The sequence below is a fragment of the Rousettus aegyptiacus genome, unplaced genomic scaffold (assembly GCF_014176215.1).
Source record: "Rousettus aegyptiacus isolate mRouAeg1 unplaced genomic scaffold, mRouAeg1.p scaffold_m13_p_17, whole genome shotgun sequence".
NCBI lineage: Eukaryota > Metazoa > Chordata > Mammalia > Chiroptera > Pteropodidae > Rousettus > Rousettus aegyptiacus.
Window position 1 is genome coordinate 14,937,552 of NW_023416292.1, and position 22,272 is coordinate 14,959,823.

General features: G+C 35.1%; 1 protein-coding gene across 1 annotated transcript in view; it reads right to left on the reverse strand.

Annotated features, from left to right (window-relative positions):
• The window catches only part of XPR1 (xenotropic and polytropic retrovirus receptor 1), a 116,211-nt gene extending 94,969 nt beyond the window's left edge, over window positions 1-21,242 (reverse strand). Inside the window, exon 1 of the mRNA XM_016141152.2 lies at window positions 20,979-21,242. Coding sequence (XP_015996638.2) covers window positions 20,979-21,047 — 69 coding nt within the window. The 5' untranslated portion in view covers window positions 21,048-21,242. The remainder of the gene's footprint in view (window positions 1-20,978) is intronic.
• Window positions 21,243-22,272: the final 1,030 nt, after the last annotated feature.

Sequence of the window (22,272 nt, forward strand, 5' to 3'; positions counted from 1 at the left end):
TGGCTCTCATGGTTTGGTGGAGGGGTGGGGTAAGAGAGCTTCAGGATGCGGGTTGGTCCCCAGAAAAACCAACAACCTGATCAATGTGATTAAAGGGTTAAAACTTTCAGGCCCACCCCAGGCCTCTGAGGAGGAAAAAGGGACCAAAGATTGAGTTTAAACACCAATGGCCAAAGCTTTAATCAATCATGCTTATGTAATGGAACCTCCATGAAAACTCCGAAAAACTCCAGGGCTCAGGGAGCTTCCAGGTTGATAAACACATTGATGTGCTGGGAGAGGACATAGAAGCTCTGTGCCACCCCTGTCCCCATACCCTGTCCTCTGCATCTTTCTATTTGGTTGTTCCATAAGTGGTATCCTTTATAATAAATCTGTAATGGTAAATATAGCATTCTCATGAGTCCCATGAGTCATTCTAGCAAACTGTCGAATCTGGGGGGGTCATAGTCATCCAGGCAGAAGTGCAGGTAACCGATTTGCGGCTAGCGTCTTAAGTGGGGGTGGGTAGTCTTGTGGGACTAAGCCCTTAACCTGTGGGGTCTGTGCTAACTACAGATAGTATCAGAATTGAACTGAATTGTTAGACACACAGCTGGTGTCAGAAAAATGGTTGTTGGTTTCAGAAAAAAAAGAACCACATTTGATCGGAAGTAGTGACAAAATACTCAAATAGAAATCTTTTTGGAAAAAAAAACATTTATTAGTGGGCCACGGCTATCCTAAGATTACATTTGAAGCTCAGTCTCATGTTTACTGATCACTGATTATTAAACTTATTCATATACAAAAGCCTTAAGTGAATATGAAAAAAAGTCTAGAATTTCTTTTAAGAAAAATGTATATACACCCCAATTTTCTTTATAATTTCGGATGTCTCGAACACTACCAACTTCCAGTCTAAAAAAAGTAGTCCAGAAGATCTTGTCAAAAATCAGAAAGTCTTTATTTCAGTTCACAGACTGAAATTTTATATTAAAGTCCTATACAACTGTAGAGTGGTAGTTATGTTACAGTTCTTCCATAGGCATTTTAAGAGGGTAAATGACTGTATTGCTTAGAGGAGAGAAAACTGCTAGAAGTAGGAAAATATAAGAAAGGAACAAATAAATCCAGCCTGAGAATACTTATGAAAATAAATCATGAAAGCAGGTAATTTTAGAGACTCAAATGTCTGAATGAAGATTTTCTATTTCTAGAGTATAACAAGCATGTGTACCAAAATCAAATGATGCAATCAAGAACCAAATAAAATAGCGACCAGCAAAGTGTTTGTACACAGTAGGAACTCAATAAATAATTCTTGAATTCAAAAGGGTTTCTTCTTTGGAGAGTATTACTTTAAAAATGATTAGAAAAGCAAACTAAGTAGAATCTCTGATGTAATAAAAATGAATTAAATTTGCAAAAGGAAAGCTTATAAAATTAAGTTTTAAAAATGATTAAAATTTTATAAAAAGAAAAATGATAGTCTTCATTTTGATTATAAAACTAAATCATAATTTCACTTAAATCAAGACAACTCAGTGAAATCAGGGACATCTCTTTGCTTGTTACTACTTCAGTTTTCCTCTGAATAAAAGACCCTCTATGTTTTTTATAGCAATAGACTCTAAAGAATCCAATAACTAGGATACCATCATATGCCTGTGACAAAAGAATAGCCCACAATTGGGAATGGGGGGAGGGGGGTATAAAAGCCTACAAAGCATTGTCTACATTTGTACCTATGGATTGTTTGTCTATAATATGAGTCACTCAGAGCACTTGCCTGGGTTGGAAAGAGTACATCCAAATACACAAAACAACAAACTGAGTTTCTTTGATTCTTGCTGTTTTACTTTAAGGAAATCCAATACTTTACATAAAACTGTGAATCTGTATAATAAATAAAATTATTATGTATTCATGTCCATTATAAAAGATTTCTTTGATTTCCAAAGGATTCAAAACAAATCTATTCAGTATCAATATTGTAACCTCTACTCTAACATTTTTGTTATGTTATTAAAATATATGTAAAGTAGAACAAAACGCTTGCTTAATGCTTCTAACAACTCATATAACAGTAAAATCTTACAAATTAAACCCAAATACAACCACAAAACCAATACTGTTCACCCAACATTAACATGACAGGAAAATAAATGTTGCTTGCGGAAACAAAACCTCAACTGGCAATATGAATACAATGCTAACTGCCAATATACCCATTCTTTCGAGTTTGGAATGCCTATATGACTTTGTGTCTGATTTGATGTAACTCCCCTAGTACCTCTCTCTACATGAGGCAGCACAGTAGAGTGGCTAAGAGCTATGGAGTTAAGGGATAGTTATCACACGTATCTCATGGGTCTATTGTGAAAATTAAAAAACCTTATGTTCTCACAATTAAACACAAAGAGTACTTAGAACCATGCCTAGAACATAGAAAATGCTCAAAGAATGACAGTTAATAGAATGTGAACTACCACAAACCTTATATCATACAGCGGGCTGTGGCATTATTTGGCCCTCTACTGATCATTTTTGCATTAGATATGCTTCAGTTCTTATTAACTCTTCACAAAGTAGTACAGGACTACCTGGAGCCAAGTATAAACAACATATACATAGGCACTGCAATCTCCTGGTATTACTAGTTTATAAGATAGTTATCTAGATGATCTAGAATATGCTCCTATTATATTTTCAGATGATTGCTAACATAAACACACTATATTTTTAATTCTTACAGGAATCCTATAGATTCCTAAGATAATATATGCAGATCGAAGTTTGCATATGCTTTCAATAACGAGGTCTCCTAAACATATTACTTGAACTTTCTACAACATATGTACTGTACAAAATAGGATAGAGTTCAAATTAACATGTATTCAATAATACTGCCAATATAAATGTCCTATATTGTTAATTTTTAATACCCTAGAGAAGATCATCTCTGCACTTCTTTCCAAAGCCCAGATGGGTTTCACAGACCATTTCACAGACCAGGGAGATCAGAAGCTAGAAAAAAAAAATCCTTACTTCCTATCAACTCACCATTAGCCTCATATATAACATACTATGAATATTATTACCTCTGTCAATAAAATATCTAACTTCTGTGGCTCTCATTTGCTTTAACATTCATTCATAGTCAGCACACTACAATCTAATTATTGGATTAATAAACAATAAAATAAACACAGGCATTTGAAGAGAAAGGGCAAGGAATATTTGTTATAAACTTTTAAAGGAGTCATAATCCCTGCTAACACTGTTTCATAATAGGTTAAAATTTACATCAGACTTATTTTTTTAATCTGGAAACTTTTCCAAATGTAACTTCTGAATAACAGAATTTTGATATATTCTTAAAAATATGTGTATCATGTGCTGATCAACAGACTACAGAAACATTCTTCAATTACCTCTTTTTCAGTTTTCACTTCCTCTTTTTGCATTCCCTGTTTAATTTCTTTCACCAGAAATACTAGGTAGTCTGGGAATCATGTGCAAGTCAGTTACACCTGACCTGGTTTCTTTGGCTCATCATCTAGAAATTATTCATGTTTTCCTAATACTAAAGTACAAAGGTCAGTTCTGTAAATCAAATTATAAACCTCAAAAGAGGGCTTTCTAGCATTCTCATGTGTCCTGTACAAAAAATTATCATCTAATTAATCTTCATTTTTATCCCCAAATAGAAATAAACTAACTTAGCTCTGCTTTTGATAGACATATTCCATAAAATCAATAAAAACTCTTAAAACAAGTTCTTATAATCTATTAAAATTTAAAATTAATGTACTCTTGCACATACTTAATAATCCAAAGCCTAGTATATTAAAAGAAATGTGGATGATCAAAATTTTCATAGAATTCAAAAGTACCCATTGGTAAAAGGCAATTCAATATGCAAAAGTTGTTACAACATTAAAATTATTATTTAATTTATTAAATGTATATTAAATGTATAAAGGAGTAGTACTCCCAAGGCTAGGTCATAAATGTCAAACGTGGAGTTAACATTCTTACATTCTCCTTTCCACCTCTGAGTGTAGTGATCTGGTCCAATCAATGCCACTACCGCCTCTTATATTCATTCTCTCCTTTTCTTTTATCTGAACTAGTTCAAGACTCTCAACTGGTTTACCGACCTATAAATTTTCATCTCTCTAACACATCTTACAAATTGCTGCCATATCAATGTTCCCAAAGCACCACTATGATTCTCCTGCTCAGAATTTACAAGGATAAAATAAAGCCCATACACCTCTGCTAGCCTAAGGCATCCAGAATGATCAAATCTATCTTTGTAGGATGATCTTCCAAAGTGGAGAAAATCAATTTCATTTTCACAACCTGACCCTAAAGCCAAAATTAATTACTTATTACTCATTTTAGCAACCTTAATATTTCTTCCATCTTTACCTCTGTTTGCAACGACTGCCTCTAACTGGAATTCCCTCCCCTAATCCCATCTTTTAAATCTAATTTCCATATCTTAACCATCCTTTATGAATTTAACCTCTTTTATGCTTTGTTCTGATTCCTCCAGCTAGATGTCATCACTCCCTCTTCTGAAATACTGTAGAACCCCTCTTTGAAACCATTTATAACACTTAATATTTCTACCTTATGTTTTACTTATTTATCTATTCACTTTTAACCCATTTGACTGTAAAGTAGATGTTTTACCCACCTTGCTTGTACACGTATAAAAGGGGTACACCATAAATATTTCTAGATTATTTAATATTATCATTAAGGAATTTACTAAGCTTTATTCACTAAATGAATGTTATTGGATGTATATTATGTGCCAAGCTCTAAAGAAATACAGTTGACACTTGAGCTACATGAGTTTTCACTTCATGGGTCCACTTATACACGATTTTTTTTTCCTGTAAATGTATTTTCTCTTCTTTATGATGTCCTTAATAACATTTTCTTTTCTCTAGCTTACTTTATTGTAAGAATACAGTATCTACTGCATATAACACAAAATGTGTATTGACTATTTGTATTATTAGTAAAGCTTCCAGTCAACAGTAGGCTATCTATTAGTAGTTAAGTTTTGTGATCAAAAGTTATACTTGCATTTTTGACTGCAGGGGGTGGGTGGCGGGGGATTGGTGTCCCACCCCCCATGTTGCTGAAGTGTCAATTGTAATAATGAATCACACAAGAAGACAGACATAAAAATAAAATACAACATGTTAAATACTAAAAAACTGAACGAAGCATATTAAAGGCCTAAGGCAGTAGCAATGAAAACAAAAATTTTTTAAGTAGATAAAATATGGGAAAGGGGAGCTACCAAGAAGCGAAATAGAAAAATTAGGCAAACAAGTAAACATAAGCTAAGGAAATGGAGGCTCTAAAAGATTTTGAGCCCAGGTAAAAAGAAGGATGATTAGTAACACTATTAACTGAGTTGGAAAAGAAAAAACTTAGGCAAAGAAAAGATAGGAGCTTGGGTTGACAAACCACTTCAGGTACCCACAGGACAACTGAGATGATCAGGAGACATGAATATAGAGATCTACGATTTGGAAGACAGCTCAAAGCTAGTGGTTAAGAGTTGGAAATCATCTATGTAAAATCTATATAGGGGATTTGAAACTGCCTAGGCTCTAGATAAATGAAATTTCTCAGAAAGTGAGAAGTAGGCCAAGGACAGAATACAAAGCAACAATAAGGAAAATATCACATGTATACTAAAAGAGCACTACAAGAAAGAAGAGAGATTAAAAACTTTCAAAAGCTGCTTTGCGAAGAGATATTTTGTACCTTTATGTTCACTGCAGCGTTATTCACAATAACCTAAGTATCCATCAATAAATGAATGAATAAAAGAAAATACAGTGTGTGTGTGTGTGTGTGTGTGTGTGTGTGTGTATTAATGGAATATTTTTCAGCCATGAGAAAGAAATTCTGCCATTTGCAACATATTGGATAAACCTAGAGGGTATCATACTAAGTGAAAGAAGTCAAAGAAAGAAAGTACTTACTATCTGATACCATGTATTTATAGAATCTAAAAAAGCTGTACTTAGAGAAACAGAGTAAAGTAGTGGTTACCAGGAACTGGGACACAGTGGAAAAATGGGGAGATAATGATCAAAAGGTACAGATTTCCCACTATAAGATTAACAAATTCTGAGGATCTAATGTACAGGATGGTGATTTAGCAATAATAACATATTATATATTTGAAAGTTGAGAAGAGTAGATCTTCAATGTTCTCATCACAAAAATAAATATGATATAAAACTATGATGGTAAAAAAATTATTATCACAAATTGTAATTATGGGATGGGATGGAAGAGTTAGCTAATGCTATGGTGGTAATCATTTTACAATATGTTAGTGTATCAAATCAATGTGTTATATACCTTAAATTTACAGTTACATGTCAATTTTATCTCAATAAAGCTGAAAAAATTAAAATAACAGAATATCTGAGCTAAAAAAAGCAACAATCAAGAATGAGTTCATTATACTAATAATGAACTGGATGGTGAATATATATGTCTTTCTACCTATCTATGTTTCTATCTATCTACCTATTTAACTGGAATGCTGCAACTGAATTATAGAGAAAAATAGCTAACATTAGAAGCCTAGACTCTAACTTTCTACTTTGGAGCCAATAACATAAATTATCCATATGTAAGGTTAATAAAATATAACCTTAAGTTAAAGAAAGGAAAAATAATAAGCTGCTTACAGATCAAAGAGGAAGCAACTAAGAAGAGGTAATTAGAACTGAGGATAAGGAGCTCACTGGTAACCGCCAAAAAATGGTTTCAGTAGAGTGATGGGCAGAAGCTAGATTAGACAGGGTTGAGTACACATGAGAGCTGAGGATATGACAGCCAAAAATACTGATCAATAACAAAAGTAACAGGTTACATTTATTGTATGCCTACTATCAGATACTATTTTGAGTATTTTAAACATATCACTTTAACAGAGGCTCACAACTCTAATGTAAATATTATCCTCATTATACCACTGAAGATCTAAGACTTAGAAAGGTTATTAGGTATTTTGTCCAAGTATCTTTCTCATTCTACAATCCATGCTTCTTTGAAAAAAAAAGACATGTACCCCACTATACAGAGGAAAATCCTATTTGCTAAGATTTACCTCTAATTTTGGCCTCTCAATTTCCTGATATGCCTCCTTTTGTTTCTAAAAATTTTCTAACCATTGGATTTTTATGACAGGCATGGTAACTAGCCTATGAGATGACCCCCAATGATTCTTGCCTCTCTGATAGTAATACTCTTGTACAATCTCCTTCCATGTTAAATGGGGCTGACCTGTATTACCAATGACAGAGCAGTACTTCCAAGGCTAGGTCATAAAAAGTACAGTGCTTTTCATCTTACTCTCTCGGGATAACACACTCTAAGGAAGCTGGTCATGAAAAAAACTAAAGCAGCACTAGGAAGAGGTCCAAGGGGTGAGAAACTGAGGCCTCCTGAAAAAAGCCAGCACAAATCTACAAACCATTTGAGTGAGCCACCCTAGGACTGGATCCCTAGGACTGGATCCTCCAGCTCCAGTCAAGGCTTGAGATGACTGCAGCCCTGACGTGACTGCAGCCTCACAAAATACCCTGAACCACAACCACCCAGTTAAGCTGGTCCAAACTCCTGACACACAGAAAGGGTGTAAGATAAAAAATGCTTATTATTGTTTTAGGCCACTAAGTTTTGGGGTAATTTGTTATACAACAATAATTAATAAATGCTAGACATGAAAAACATTTTCATATTACAGAATGTACATGTTATTAGATCTTAACCAACATCCTTTTTTGGCTTGTCTTGATTAAAGGTAGCTAAAATTTTTATTCCTATAAAGATACAAAATTATGGAAAGGAAAGCCATGACAATTTCAAGTATGTAATTCATATTAGCAATAATAAGCAAAATTGTATTCCCATATGTCAAAGCCACCAACACTGTAATTTAACTTACACTGAATGCCCTTGAGAAGTCACATAGCCATACTTCTAAGCTCAAGTGGGTCTGGACAGAAGAATAAATCCTTGTCTAAGGATCCTTTTCTGATCAAATAAAGCTGATATATGCTCTCTTCTATTTAAATCTATATGGCTCATTCTTAAATTTATTGTGGTTAACAGTTGCAAATTCTCTGAAGACAGAGAGCACTCTCACTTCAGTTTTTATAGGCCATAGCATCGAGCACAGTACGAATTCAAAATATGTTTGTAAACTGCACAGACTCTATTACACAAACCTAAACATCCAAAGCATCACATCGGTTAGTGTTGCTTGTGTTAACTACAGTTATTTTTATTAAATTATTTTATAACATTTCCAGTTTCATGAAATATCAAAATGTACAGTTCTTATTTTTCCCAATTTTCATCACCTTTTATTTCTAAACAGAATTCAAACCTCGTCCATTTACTGGTCACAGGAAAAGTTCTTACTGCTTTTGGCTTCAAGCTTTCTTTAACATATAAAGTTTATGCAGGTTGGCAAAACATGTTGGATTTTGCCCAAATGTAAAAGTTATCACAACATAAAATTCTCACTCCTACTCTTAGTAATAGTTTGCCAGTTTATTTGAAAGAAAACAAAAAGGAAACCAAAGGTTCTGCAGTGTTGTTTCCCATACACCTATAAAAATGGTTTTTAATCCATGGGTCGCTCAGACCACTTCAACAGCTCCAACTTCAACAACTCAAAACCTTAACAAAGAATTTGTAGGCTAAATAATGTTTCCCACACATATACTACTACTTGTCAAAATAGATAAAGATATTTGTACTTAACAAAATGCTACCAACCTTTTGGTTAAATGTTAAGATACATCATAGTTTTATATACCATTAAGGATTAAAAACATTACCAATTAAACTGATATTTGTAAGATGAATCCCAATTTCAAAGGTGTTAGAACATGGAACAGGGGAATCTCAGAATCTATGAAATATAGTAATTCATTTTGTCAGAACGTAGTTTCTCCAGCAATGGATTCCAAAAGTCCAGCTACCATCATCTGGTTTCCAGCAAATTTCATGACACTGAAAGTGAATCTTATTTTACTAAAAGATTGAGTAGCAATGCTCTAAAATAAATGTCTATTGACTAAATGAATAAAAGTTACCCCTCTGGCTTATTTTTAATGATGATAGAAATTAACAGCTATATTTCATTAAAAAGTACCTTATATAGGTCAAGCCTTTGCCAGCACCTTCCTATGTTAATGTATTTAATTCTCATAATAACCTTGAAAGGTAAATATTATCCGTATTTACCAATATTATGCAAGAAAACTGAAGTTCAGAGAAATAACTTTTTAAGGTCTCACAGCCAATAAATGAGGGAACTGCAATTACAACAACAAAAAAAATAAGATAAAATTAAAGGTACTTTCTCTTATCTTCAAATATGAACAAATCTCATATATCCTCAAACAACCTTTTCCATTATTCTACTTATTCCTAAAAATTCTATCCTATTTTCCTCACTCTGTTAATAGCCAAATTTCTCTAATGAAAAAGACAGACATGTTACCTCAATGACTTTAACCTCTTAAAACCTGGAATAAAACCAGCAAAAGACAATTTATGTTCAAAATTCACCACTGGGCTCTTTTTGTCATATCCAAAGGCCTATCCTTAATCCTCATTCTTACTGATCTGTCTACAATGTCATTTCTGATAATCCATTTATCCTTAAGACCCTTGACTCGTAACAATGTATTTTCCAAGCTTTCCTCGTGTATCTATTTTTCTGCCTTATATATTTTCCCTTAGTGGATTAATTCTTTAATTACTACCTCAATTATAACTTTCTTATCTTTTGACATAAATTTTCAGATTCTAGCTACTTATCTCTACTTATAGACATTTCACATATGACATTAGCAAATTTAAGATCTAATTTCATGAGTCTAACACCTCCCCAGTAGCTATTCTCTACCAGCTTCCCTAGGTTTAAACCATTATACTGAATTCTTCCCTCCTTCATCCCCTCTATCTATACTAGTATCATACTTACTGTCCCAGTGAATTCCAATTATTAATTCATTTTACATGATCCTCTAAAGTAGGCATTATCATTATTCCCAGTTTAAGAAGGAGAAAATTATGGCACAGAAAGGATAATGACTTACTCAAGCTTACAGGGTTATTACAATTTCAATTCTAATTTTTCAATCTATCAAGAACTGAATTTTTGAAAGTCCATGATACTGTGTAAACAAATCCTAAAGAAAACATTTTGCAGCCCTCTTCAGCAAGAATCTAATAGCAGCATAATTTGAAATACTCATATTTCATACTTCTATGGGTCAGGCCCTTGCTGACATATTTCAAAAACTCATATTTCACATAAGCTTAATTTATTCAAAAAGAAAAGCTTATCAAAAGATGAAATCTGTGTGACTCAACCTACTTATCAACAGTTTTGTTACCTGCTATTAAAAATCTCTGAAAAACGGGAAAGAGTATCTCAATTTCATTATCGCTAATCACATGAGTTTGTTAAAACTAAATAAAAAAGGTTAAATCCCTATTCATTGAATAAACAAAACTTAAAAAATAAGAAACTTCTCTAAATTGATACCAAAGCAATTAATTTCCAGAGCTCTAGCCACACTCTGTAGGGGCAGACGTTAACTCCTAATTTTCTCCATTCGCTGCCTTTAACCATGTTCTTCTGAATTTCTTTCTCATCCCTTAATTATATCTCAGGCAGATCCCATGGTCTTTCTGTTATTAAAAAAAGAAGTTGCTGAATATGCCAGACACTGCCAGATGCTAGATGCTGACAGATATCTACTACTCTGCCTGACACATAGTAGGCATTCAGTAAATATTATATATTATTATTATCATATTTCATCAAATTTAAGATATCACTAATAGTAACATACACCATTATTTTATGTGCTTCTAAGAATGGAAAAAAGAAGTCTGCCAATTAATTTAAAAGACAACATTAATTATAACATGTATCCTGACTTCGGATGTTAAAATGTGGGAAAAGTACATATTAAAATTGATTAAATAAGATATTAATTCAAACCCTCATTACTTTTGGCTAAACTATTTGGCTTTCTTGTCCTTGGTCTCTTCTCTCCAATGCACTCTCCAAGATCTAAATTATACATCTCACTTTGCACTGATCCCTGTCCCCTAATCTTGTCTTTAAAATCCTTGCTGGTTCACACCCAGGAAACATTTCAACTCCTCAGCATGGTATTTGAGGCCTTCATCCCTTGATCCCTCCCAGGCCATCTTTGCAACATCACTCTATCAGCTTTCCCACATCTACTAAACCAGATTTCATTAATATGCTTGGACGCTTCCACCTATCTATGCCTTTAACATTACTCTACCTACCTAGACTGCCTCCAGTGCCCTTTCTCCTCTTCACCATGTGATCAAACCCTACTCAATCTCTAGTACCCAGGTCAAATACCACTTCAGTAATACTTTTCAAAATAAATACCTTTGATCTCCACAGGAAGATCAATTGGCCATCTCTCTGTAACATAATCACAGTATTCTATGATTAAGAGACTAGTTATGAGTTCTTCAAGGGCTGAGTCTTACTTTACATCTCCAGACCTTTGCATGATCCTGACAATGCAACACCATGTGAAGAATCCAGGCTCTTAAAATAAAACACACCTGTGTTTGAACTCTAGCTTTACCACTCACTAGCTATGTAACCTTGGGTAACTTACTCAATCTAAGTATGTCTTCTTATGAATAACAAAACCTACCACAGAGGGTAAGGATTAAATGTAAAATGTCTGGCACACAGGAAAGATTGAATAAATATTAGCTGTTGTTATTATCATGATGATTGTTTTGTTTTGTTTTGTTTTAAAAAAAAAAGGGGGGGGAGGGAAGGAGGCACTCAAGAATACTTAAGGAATTGGTTTAATATATATTCTGATCTTCTCTAGTCACATATGCCCCAACTCTAGCTTCATAATATGTCATAAAAAATGGGAGTGTACTTTTCAAGCACAGAAAACATATGTAAACCTGTGTTAACAGTCAAACACAGTTTATGCTACAGAGAAATGGCCAAAAGATTTTTCAACTTTCCTGAGTCTTGCTCTCACCTAAGATAGGTTTCTACCTATAAGGGGAATGGCTAATTTTCTGAAGTCAATTAAACAATATTTTTAAGGTATGAGTCTCATAACTACTCAGTCTTCTAAGTGACACACAAGAACTATTTTAGGCTGTTAATGTGATCTAATGGATTAGATTCAGATTAAATGTATTAATGCAGAGTATCTGAGTAATCATTAACAAGAACACTTAAATTCATGACTCTTACAAAGAAAATTCATTCTTAAAATTTAAACGCAAAGAAATATTTATATGGTACCGATAAGACCCAGCAAAGTACCAAAGTGAGCAGGCGGCCTATATTCTTATTCTAGGCTCTGCTATCAGCTAGTTTTGAGACTGACCACATATCTTGGCCTCTCCGCCCTCAATTTATATGTCTATAAAACAGACACATTGAGAGGGTCGTTTTCAACTCTAAAATCAATTTTAGTATTAAAAATTAAAATTTTATTAGAAAATTTAAAAGAACTAAAATTAGATACCCATTAAACATTTAAACAACTCACTTAAGCTATTTAGATATATACTTAAGAACAAACACGTAAATTTCATTCCCAATTTAAAAAAGAATACAGACACAGTATATGATTGAAATGAACAGAAGTTACAAGTGACCAGGATGAACTAATTTATTTCAAAACTACATTAACTGTTCCCACTTGGTTTTCTTACTATATATAAAAAGGTTAAGGACAATTTATTAATATAAATATCACAGATAACAAGAATAATAGCTAAAATCAATAAAGTCATTTCCCATGAAAACTTGAACTGGACAACCCCAGAGGGACAGGCTTCGAGGCTCAGTTTCCCTCACAAAGATTGTTAATCTAACATTATCTAAAACTGTTGAGCTCTGTAAGAGAAATAATTTTAATATCATATATATACATAGCTCTTACTATTTGCCAGCCATTGTCCTAGGCACTTTTCATATTTTAACTCACTTAATCCTCACAGAAGTCCTATAAAACTACAATTATCCCCATATTATCAATGATGAAACCGAAGCACAGGGAGGTTATGTAACTTGTCTGAGGTCGGTTAGCTAGTACATTTTAGAGCTAGAATATGAACCTAGAGTCTGCCTTCAGAGTCTGTATGCAATATTAACATACTAGCATATGATGTAAAAAAATAAGTAATAAAATGAGTCAGAGTGATTGTTTTAACTCAGCCACTAACCAAGGCGTATGTATGACCTTGAATCATTTAACCTCTCTAGACCTCATTTCCCATTTAGGTAAAAAAGGAAATTAGGCTAAATAATTTCTGAAATTCTTTACAGATCTAACATTCTACCATCTATGAACTAGAAGCCAAATGCCACAACTGTGGCAGAGCAACAGGTATGTCCACTTTATATTCCTCTTTTTACCCTTATCACTATCTCATTATCTTTTACTTATGGCTCACCCTCATAAGGTCCTCTATTTACCAGGTGCCTATCTAATAATAATCACACCAGTAATCTTGAGGAATATATAAATTGTGAACTCCGACTTCAAGACCACACTCTACTACCTCCAAACTATGCAAACTGGACCTAGGACTAAAAGCAAACCTGTCATTACTGCAGTAGGTGCTGGAGAACAGGCCAAACCACACATAAGTGTATGTATGTATAAATGGGTAAATTTTATTTATTTTTCAGAAAGCAGAATGATGTAGGAATTAAGAGCAGGGGTTCTTACAATCTCATCTGTTACTCACAATTAGCAGTATCAATATAATTACTCAGTTTTTCCAATCTATAAACAGAGCTAACAATCTACCTAAACAGCTTGCTATGAAATGTTTTTAAAGTACTTACCAGTGCCCAAAAACTGACAGCTGTTGTTATTGCCACTACTGTTGTTATTTACAATTTCCATAAAAAAGCAAGAGTTCCAAAGTATGACAGATTTGATTTCAAATTTTGGCTCTACTGCTTACTAGATGTGTAGCCATACTCTAAGCTGGCTTTTCTCATCAGTAAAATGGAGGTAATAAGTTACCTATCTTGCAAAATTTTTGTGAAGATTGAGATAACATATAGTCAAGCAGCTAACATCTGGTTCCTGACTGTTCAATGTTAATTCTTTTATGCTTAATCAAGTTGAGGACATTTCCACTAATTTAATTCAAAGTAAAGAAAACAGAACCCCAAGGAAGCCAACTTTCCTTTCTCTATGGCCCTTTACAGTGGGGGGTACCAGAGAACGGTCACCATGGGGTTCTCTATGTGATTCCTGAGATTAGAGAGCTTTGTCTCAGGCCATCTCCAAACTTTCTGAAAGGACCCCTGTGCTCTAAGGTAGCAGCACTCAGAAACATTTTCAGGGAACCTAAAAGGTCAAAACTATTTTCATAATAATATAACAACTTCATTTGCTTTTTACACTCTCATTCTTTCACGAGGACATGGTGGAGTTTTCCAGAGGCTACGTGAAGTATGATGTCACATCTCTGATGGCTAGTAGGTATGCTTGTATACTTTTGCATTTTAAACATTTTTGCTTCAATTTCTAATACAGCATATATCAGCAGATAGTGGAATCCTCAATAATTTTTAAGAGTTTTCAAGTGGTCAGGAAACCAAAAAATTTAAGAACACTGCTCTATAAGGCATGGAAAAAGCACTTGAATTACTCCATTAATTAAACTTTGCCAATTTAGCCTAAATAAGTATCTCACAAATTATCTAGAAACTTCCCACTTCAATCTTCAAAAAAATCTCTTGTTCACTAATTATTTATGAATAGTCAGTGACATAACTGGGTCTAAAGTATTCTATCTCCTTATTCCTGGGATATGGTGTTTCTAAATACTGCAAGTCATCCTCAGTAAATAAGAGATGACTATGTTTTTTTAATCAACATATGTCCCTCTTGTTACAGAGATAACAGAATCGTAAGTTATGCTTACAGCAGGTTAATTATACTTTCCTCTGACCTCAAATAAATGTTTTAAGAATTGTCTGATCAGACCCTATAGATCCCACAAGGGCTTGGTGATGAGAACAGGTAACTAAATTTCCTCCTATAAACAAATGAGATTTACAGGTGTATAATATAAAAAGTTTGAAAAGCTAAAAAGAAAGTCTTCCATATCATTTATAAAAGTGATTCAAATTTATAATGTTCCAAACCCTCAATCTTTAGTCTTCCCTTTCTACACCATTTTTAATTTTGAAAACACTATGTTGACTAAAATATAAAACCAAAAACATACAAAAATATATATATTGGTTTTGTTTTTTCTATTTTGAAGATAATGAAAGAGCTAGAATTTAATGACAAATCTATCAGCCTATTACAAACAGCAGAAACCCTATCTTTGTTGAATTAATGAATAAATTTTAAGGCATTGGGGTTCACATGCTTTGTCTACTTTGCTTCTTTTAGCATTTACTAGGTTAGGGGAAGACCAGAAAAGGCAAGAACTCTAGTGAATTCTGACACTCTCTCAATCCTAAAAGCCAGTTTAATACCAGGCAACCCACAAGCTTTGCTTAAGCTATACGACTTGAGCAAAGTCTTCCAAACTTTTTTATGTCATATCCCTATAAAAAAAAAAAAAAAAAGGTTTACTATGCACCTCCTACAATGTATTTATAAATTTTTAAGTAGAAGTTTTTGAAAAAGCAGACAATGATAAAATAATTTTACTTTTTATTTACTAGTACAAAAATATTTTTAATCTCGCTAAGAAATTATCATCAATAACACTTTTAGAGAACATAACTGAAAAGCTTCATTATTTTAAAAAATCTTAGTTTAACATATTGCGAACAGTATTCTAGTTCGAACTTCAGGATTCAGTTAATTTTGAAATGATTATAATGACTACGAGCTGAAAATAGACAAGGCAGAATATTCTTAATACATAATATATATCTAGGGTGAAGTTCACTGTGGATGACAGTGGGTGTAAATTCCTAAAGAATTATCTTAATCATTTTGAAATTTGGGGGGAAAGTCTTACCAGGTCTATTAAAATGTCATTGTTTTTATCTGTAATTTGACTAACAAAAAGCTAGTACTAGAAGTGGAACTGTCAACTCTGCCATTTTCTCATTGTTCATGTGTGTTTGCATTACCGTTATTATTGTTGAGGCTTCCTTAACAGGAGTCTTTTAAGTCACATCTATTCTATAAGGGTTAGTTTAGTCAAAACTAGATAATCCATAAATTCATGTAGCTATGCACCCATAAACTGCATTCACCGCTATTTGGTGAAGGTGAACAAGTGAGAAAACTATTAACAATCTTCTCTTTCCCTCAGAAAACCGCCTAAACAAGGTTACCTCGTCAACCCAATTATTAGATATTAACAAAATTTTAACTGTAAGTTCTAATACTACCTTCTCTTACTCCATCGGAGTTTTGAATACTCTCCTTTGGGGGTTATGACACAAATATACTTGAAAACTCTAACCAACACAACTCAGTTTCTCAAATGCTTCCAGATTGGGACTGGATTTGAAGCCTGGACTAATTTTCCATGGCCACCCCAGGTCAAATAAGATTCTTAGGTTCTTATGATCTTGGCCTTCACCCAAAAGTTGATTCAAAACCAACCTTCAGGGATGGATGGACAAATATAATCTTTCTAGAGTACTTACCCTAACATACACCATTATACAAGGAAAATAAAGAATAATAATATCTTCCTGTCTTTTACAACATTCATTCACGCATTTAAGAAATATCTGTAAATGCTAGGCATCTCACTGACACAATCATTTACAAGTGTTATCTTAAATATGCTATACTATATTTTCATTTGCAGAAGCGCAGAAAGAAAAAGTGTAGTTTGTGCCCCATCGGGTGGCCAAACAGGAAATTTCAAACAAGTTCTAGCAAGGCAAGTTAACCCTAACTAATCAACATAATACCTTAGGGAAATTGAAGCCTGCAACACAAGTGTTCTCATGAGAGAGTGCTATAAATGAAAATCACAATAATGTTATGGCAATGTTTCCTTACACTTGAAAATAAGAGATGTGCAGTTTATAACAATCTCTCCATTCCCAAATCCTGCAACAACAAAATTAACCCATGACTATTAGTTTTTATTTAATTAAACAAAATTGTTTCATTGGGTCAGCTCTCCAGTCACAGATAAAAATCTCATCAAAATTCTTCGAAAGTATGCTATTAATTTAAAAGGGTGTTCTTAATAATAATCCTTTAAATTCCTTCCTCTTCATATATAAAACATAATTAAAACATAAAAGCATATAGAAATTTAGAGGTAGATGGGTCCTTTAAAAATATAGAGCTGTACGGTTAGAAACCATCAAGTCCAGTTTTCTCACTTTATAGATGAAGAACCTAAAGCCCACAAAGAAGAACTAATTTCATTAGGGTCAAGAGACAAACTATCTATGTATGATCCTGGGTTAATGACTTAACCTGTCTGGGCCTTAGCTTCCTTGTCTGAAAAAAACAAGAAGGTAGATAATCTCTAAATTCCTCTTAAACTCTCAAACCCTAAAATTTAGATACCGCATTATTTTAGAATCATACAAAACTACAGTGTACACTAAAAAAAAAAAAAAAAAAAAAAATTCCTGATTCCTGAGAAACCAAAGCAGCACAGGACCCTAGAGAAGAAAACACAAGTCAGCAGCCTAAGGCACCAAATATATTTGCTTCTTTTGTTAACATTCTGTAAAATATTAACATGGCCATACTAGTCTATTTGGATGAAACTGGTCCAAGTTAGTTTTGATTAATCAATTACAGAGCTCTAAAATATACAATCACTGATTCTAAATCAAAAAAGTATTCTTACAAAGATTTATTGATGTTCTAATTTATATGCCAAGATTCACACTCAAATAGATTACTGGAAACAAGAGCAGTCTCTGGTCATTTGTGTTTATTCCTTGTAAAAATTATTCAGAAATGGATCACATAGATTTTCTTTATATGGTTCTCCAAGTTGCTCTATTCTTTTATGCTTTATTATTCTGCCTATGAAGACTAAGTCTAGGAACTTCACATTTTTAAATTAGAAACTCCAATAACTTTCAGGATATTGGTGGATCACTAATATTAATAATCTTAATAGTCCAAGGAATAGAATTCTATGAACTACAATAAACCTCGAAAAGCTCTGGCCCTATATTCTTATTTTATGGAGGAGGAAAGAGCCCTAGAAAGGCAAAAAGAAAAAAACAATTGTCTCTAGGGGCTCATGGCTAACATATACTAGAACTAGCACTTATTGTGTGAGCATATATATACAGTAATACATAAAATTACAGATGTAAAACAAAATTTTCAGCTTCTATCTAATGCTCTGCTGATTTCACGTAAAATTTAATATAGAGAAATGACATAAAAACCAAAGAAGCTGAAGCATAGCAGTTCGCAGCACTAGAAAAAATCCTAGGCTAGAAATCAGGAGTTATACAGCAAAATTTCACCACCGGTGCTTGAAAAACAAATTCAAATGTCTGTTCTACTAACAGTGTTTTGAGAGCATCATCTCCATACATGAGAAACTACATGTTACTGCATTGAGAAGGTTCTTTTCTCTAGCACAAGCTAACAACATCTTTCATGATGTCCTTTTTTTTTCCTCCTAAGTTTTAAACTGCCAAATTCCTGGACTCTAAATACTCTTATTTATGCCTCTTTTAGTATTTTTAAAGAAACAGCACCAGCTCTTGAGAAACGACATACAACACACAGATCCCAACCCTATAATATATGCCTTTAGTACTCTCAATTCACAAAGAAAAGCACCCCTTATTTAATTCTGCCTACCAAACAATGAGCTTATCTAAGACAGGAGTCACACAGTAGGGACAGTCTGCAGAATAAAATTTCAATTATCAACAATAAGTGAATTTTTCAAAAAATAATTTATAATTGGCCCGGGAAAGATAATGCAGTCACACATATACTCAGGTTACTTTGTCCCTCTGTGATCAACCTAGAGTAACCATTTAAGACTAGTATCCAAATGGAGTATATGAATGAGGAGTCCCAGAATTACTGTGGTTATGTTACTCCAGCCACATAGTTGACATTACAAATCAAGAGGTAATTGCATTTTTCAAACTAAATCATGCTTCTCCTTGCAGCCCTAGATATTCCAAATTAATACAATTCTATGAAACGGTTAAGTGCTGTTAATACTTAAAATGAATCATAACATACAACCACTATTACTTCTGCACGAATTAACCATTCCACACTGTATAACAAGTATAAGATGATGCTTCAGCATGCTGTGTCCTATTCCTCTGTGAAGAACTGGCAGTGGTGCTGAAAATTACTACTAGAAAGATGAAAGACGGATACCCTCTTTTCAATAAAAACCATCATCTGGACTCTAGCCAAGGTTTTAAAACTGACCGTATGTTATTGGAAACAATAAATCAAAAACTCTACAGGCTGAAAAGCTAATCCCTTATTTCATTCTGACAAATGTAGCCACAAAACACTGTAAGAAAATTAAGTGACAGGAAAGCATTAATAATTTTAGGCCTTTTATTTCTGACAGTAATCAAATACTGTATGTTACAAGGTGAATGTATTTTACAATCTTCAAGGTTCTGTTTAACCTACCTACATCCTGTTCCCTACATTCTTCAATTATTACAACTGCTATATGAATAAACTCATGCTACTGCCTAAACATGCTATCACTAAACTTAAACAGAAATTAAAGAGAAAATATTTTAATTCATAAAATTTAGCTAGCATATTTGTGTTCGTATTGATTTTATACTCTTTGTTCTTGCACATAATATAAATGTGAATTCCTGGAGCTAAGTCTTTTTTCTCTATCCAGGAGCTGAATTGCCAGCTCCTGAAAATAACCTATTGCAATGCTTAAAGTCCTTCAGGTATCTTGCCTTCTGAATCTATAAATGGGTTCATTATCTTCACTTTCCCTGTATTAACATAAGGTTCCTTATCACTATCTATTAAAAACCCTCTAAGAGCTGTTATCACAGAAATTAGGGGAGAGGGGGGCCACGGTTTCTGTAATACACAGGAATGTTTTAAAAGTACATTGTTTACAATAAAGTACTTTTCTCCCTAGTTGACAAAAATTTTAGGGAAAATAATCTGACGATTTCAAGACTTCTCTTCTCTTTCTTCCTTTCTCTTCCCCTTTCACTCCATTCCAAAACGAGAGCCCGAATTAGAGATGTGATTACTTTGTATACTTTATGCAATCAGTAAAAAGACGAGTCGCCGTCTTATTATCAAAACAGAATAGCTGATTACAATACGTTTGCATACTGTAACCACTGCATATGTGACATACATTTAAATCAAGTTTCAACCTTATTACAAAGCCTTTGTCAACAGTGGGCAAGTACGGAAAAGCCGAAGGGCTCTGAGGAATGAAGGAAATCACTGGAGGGGCTGATCTCAGAAGAGAAGGATTCTTTGGTGAGAGGTGAGCAAAGAGAAACAAGAGCTGACCTTGCCAAGGGGGCGCTCGCCCAGGGTGGGGACGAGAGGTCAGGGTGAGTAGGGACGAGGGGATTAGCGCAAAACCGCCGCGACCCCGGGCTGCCCTCGCACCCCGACTCCCAACCTGCGGCTCTCCCTCCGCCACCATTCCCCAGCCCCGGCCGGGCTGTACCCTCCCGGCCCGCCGCCTTCATATCCGTTACACCGGCGGCAGCGGGGCTGCGGGGGAGGGGAAGGGCAGCGGGGCCCGGAGGGGGCCGAAGCCACCGGGATGCCGCAGTGGCTCCCCGCCGCACAGGGTCAAAGTGCGCCCCGATGCGGGGAGGCAGCTAGAGCGGAAGGCGGCCGAAGAGGTCCGGACCTGCGAGACGGCGGCCCCTACGAGTCCTCCCACACCCCGGCCGCCGCCGGTACCTCATACTGGATGTACTGCTTCCTCCACTCGGGAGTGATGTGCGCCGAGAGGTGCTCAGCGAACTTCATCCTGACGTTTCCCCTTCACTCCCACTCGTGTCCAGCAGTTACAGGCGGCAGCGGAGACGGCGGCGGCGGCAACAACTATTCCGACTCCTCCCCACATGGGCCCCGGCGCGGCGCGGCGCTGCGCTTCTCTCCTCCTCCGCCGCCGCCGAGGTCTCCTCAGAGCCGCCCTCCCGCCATCTTCCTCCTCCTATCCATAGCCCCGCCCCGCCCCGCCCACCATACGTCATCGCCATGGTAACCGCCTACGCCGCGCCGACGGCAGAGGCGGAGTAAGGGGCGGTATTTGGGAACATTCCTCAAGGCTCCGCCTCTTCTGGGCCGGACGTGCTGGAGGCACCGCCCCTGCCCTCTTCCGTCTGGCTTGCTTTGGCCTTACAGCTGCTCTCTACAGCCTGCCTGGGAAGCTGCAGTGTTGTTATTGCAATTAATATTAATACTCTAGCAACAATAAGCCACACAAGACATTTATATTTGCAAAAAAGTGTGCAAATATTTTTCTGTTTTCATATTTATTCTCCATAAAACCCTTAAGGATGAATTAGAATTAATCCAAAATGAGTAACTAAAACAGAGTAAATAGTTAGGAGCCAAATGTATTTAAAAGAACCAGATCTTACATGCTCTAAGTGCTGAATAAATACTTCTTGGATTTAATTAAAGACATCAATGAAAGAGATTGCCTACTGCTTCTAAATTTCAATGTAATTATCCAGTCCTAGGTCTATCAGAAAGGCCAATAACAATACTTGGATCCAAACTAGATCTGGGGGGTTCCAACCAGACTTGTGAGTGAACTTTCTAGGGATAAAGAGTGGGGTTGAGAGAGGAACCACTGTTGGGAGAAAAGAAAATCCCCTAGAGGTACAATTGCAACCCCACTCAGGGAGAACAGAAATGGGTCCAGCAGCCAGACTGAACTGCCCCCCGGGAACATAGGAAAGAGATCACTCAGAGCTTGGCATTACTTTGAGTGTGAGAATGATTGTCCCGGAAGACCTGACTGGGGACAGAAACCCAGGTTCTTCCCTGAGTGGAGGAGGCCTAGATAATAATCACTAACATTTATTAAGCACTCACTTTCTATCTGTCAAACACTATTCTAAATCCTGTATATGTACTTTGTTTTTTAATTCTCACAATCTTAATGGGACCCAAAGAGACTACAGGACTACTGTGACTGGGGACAGTATTCTGAAATATCAATCTCTGATGTTGGCTTTTTTTT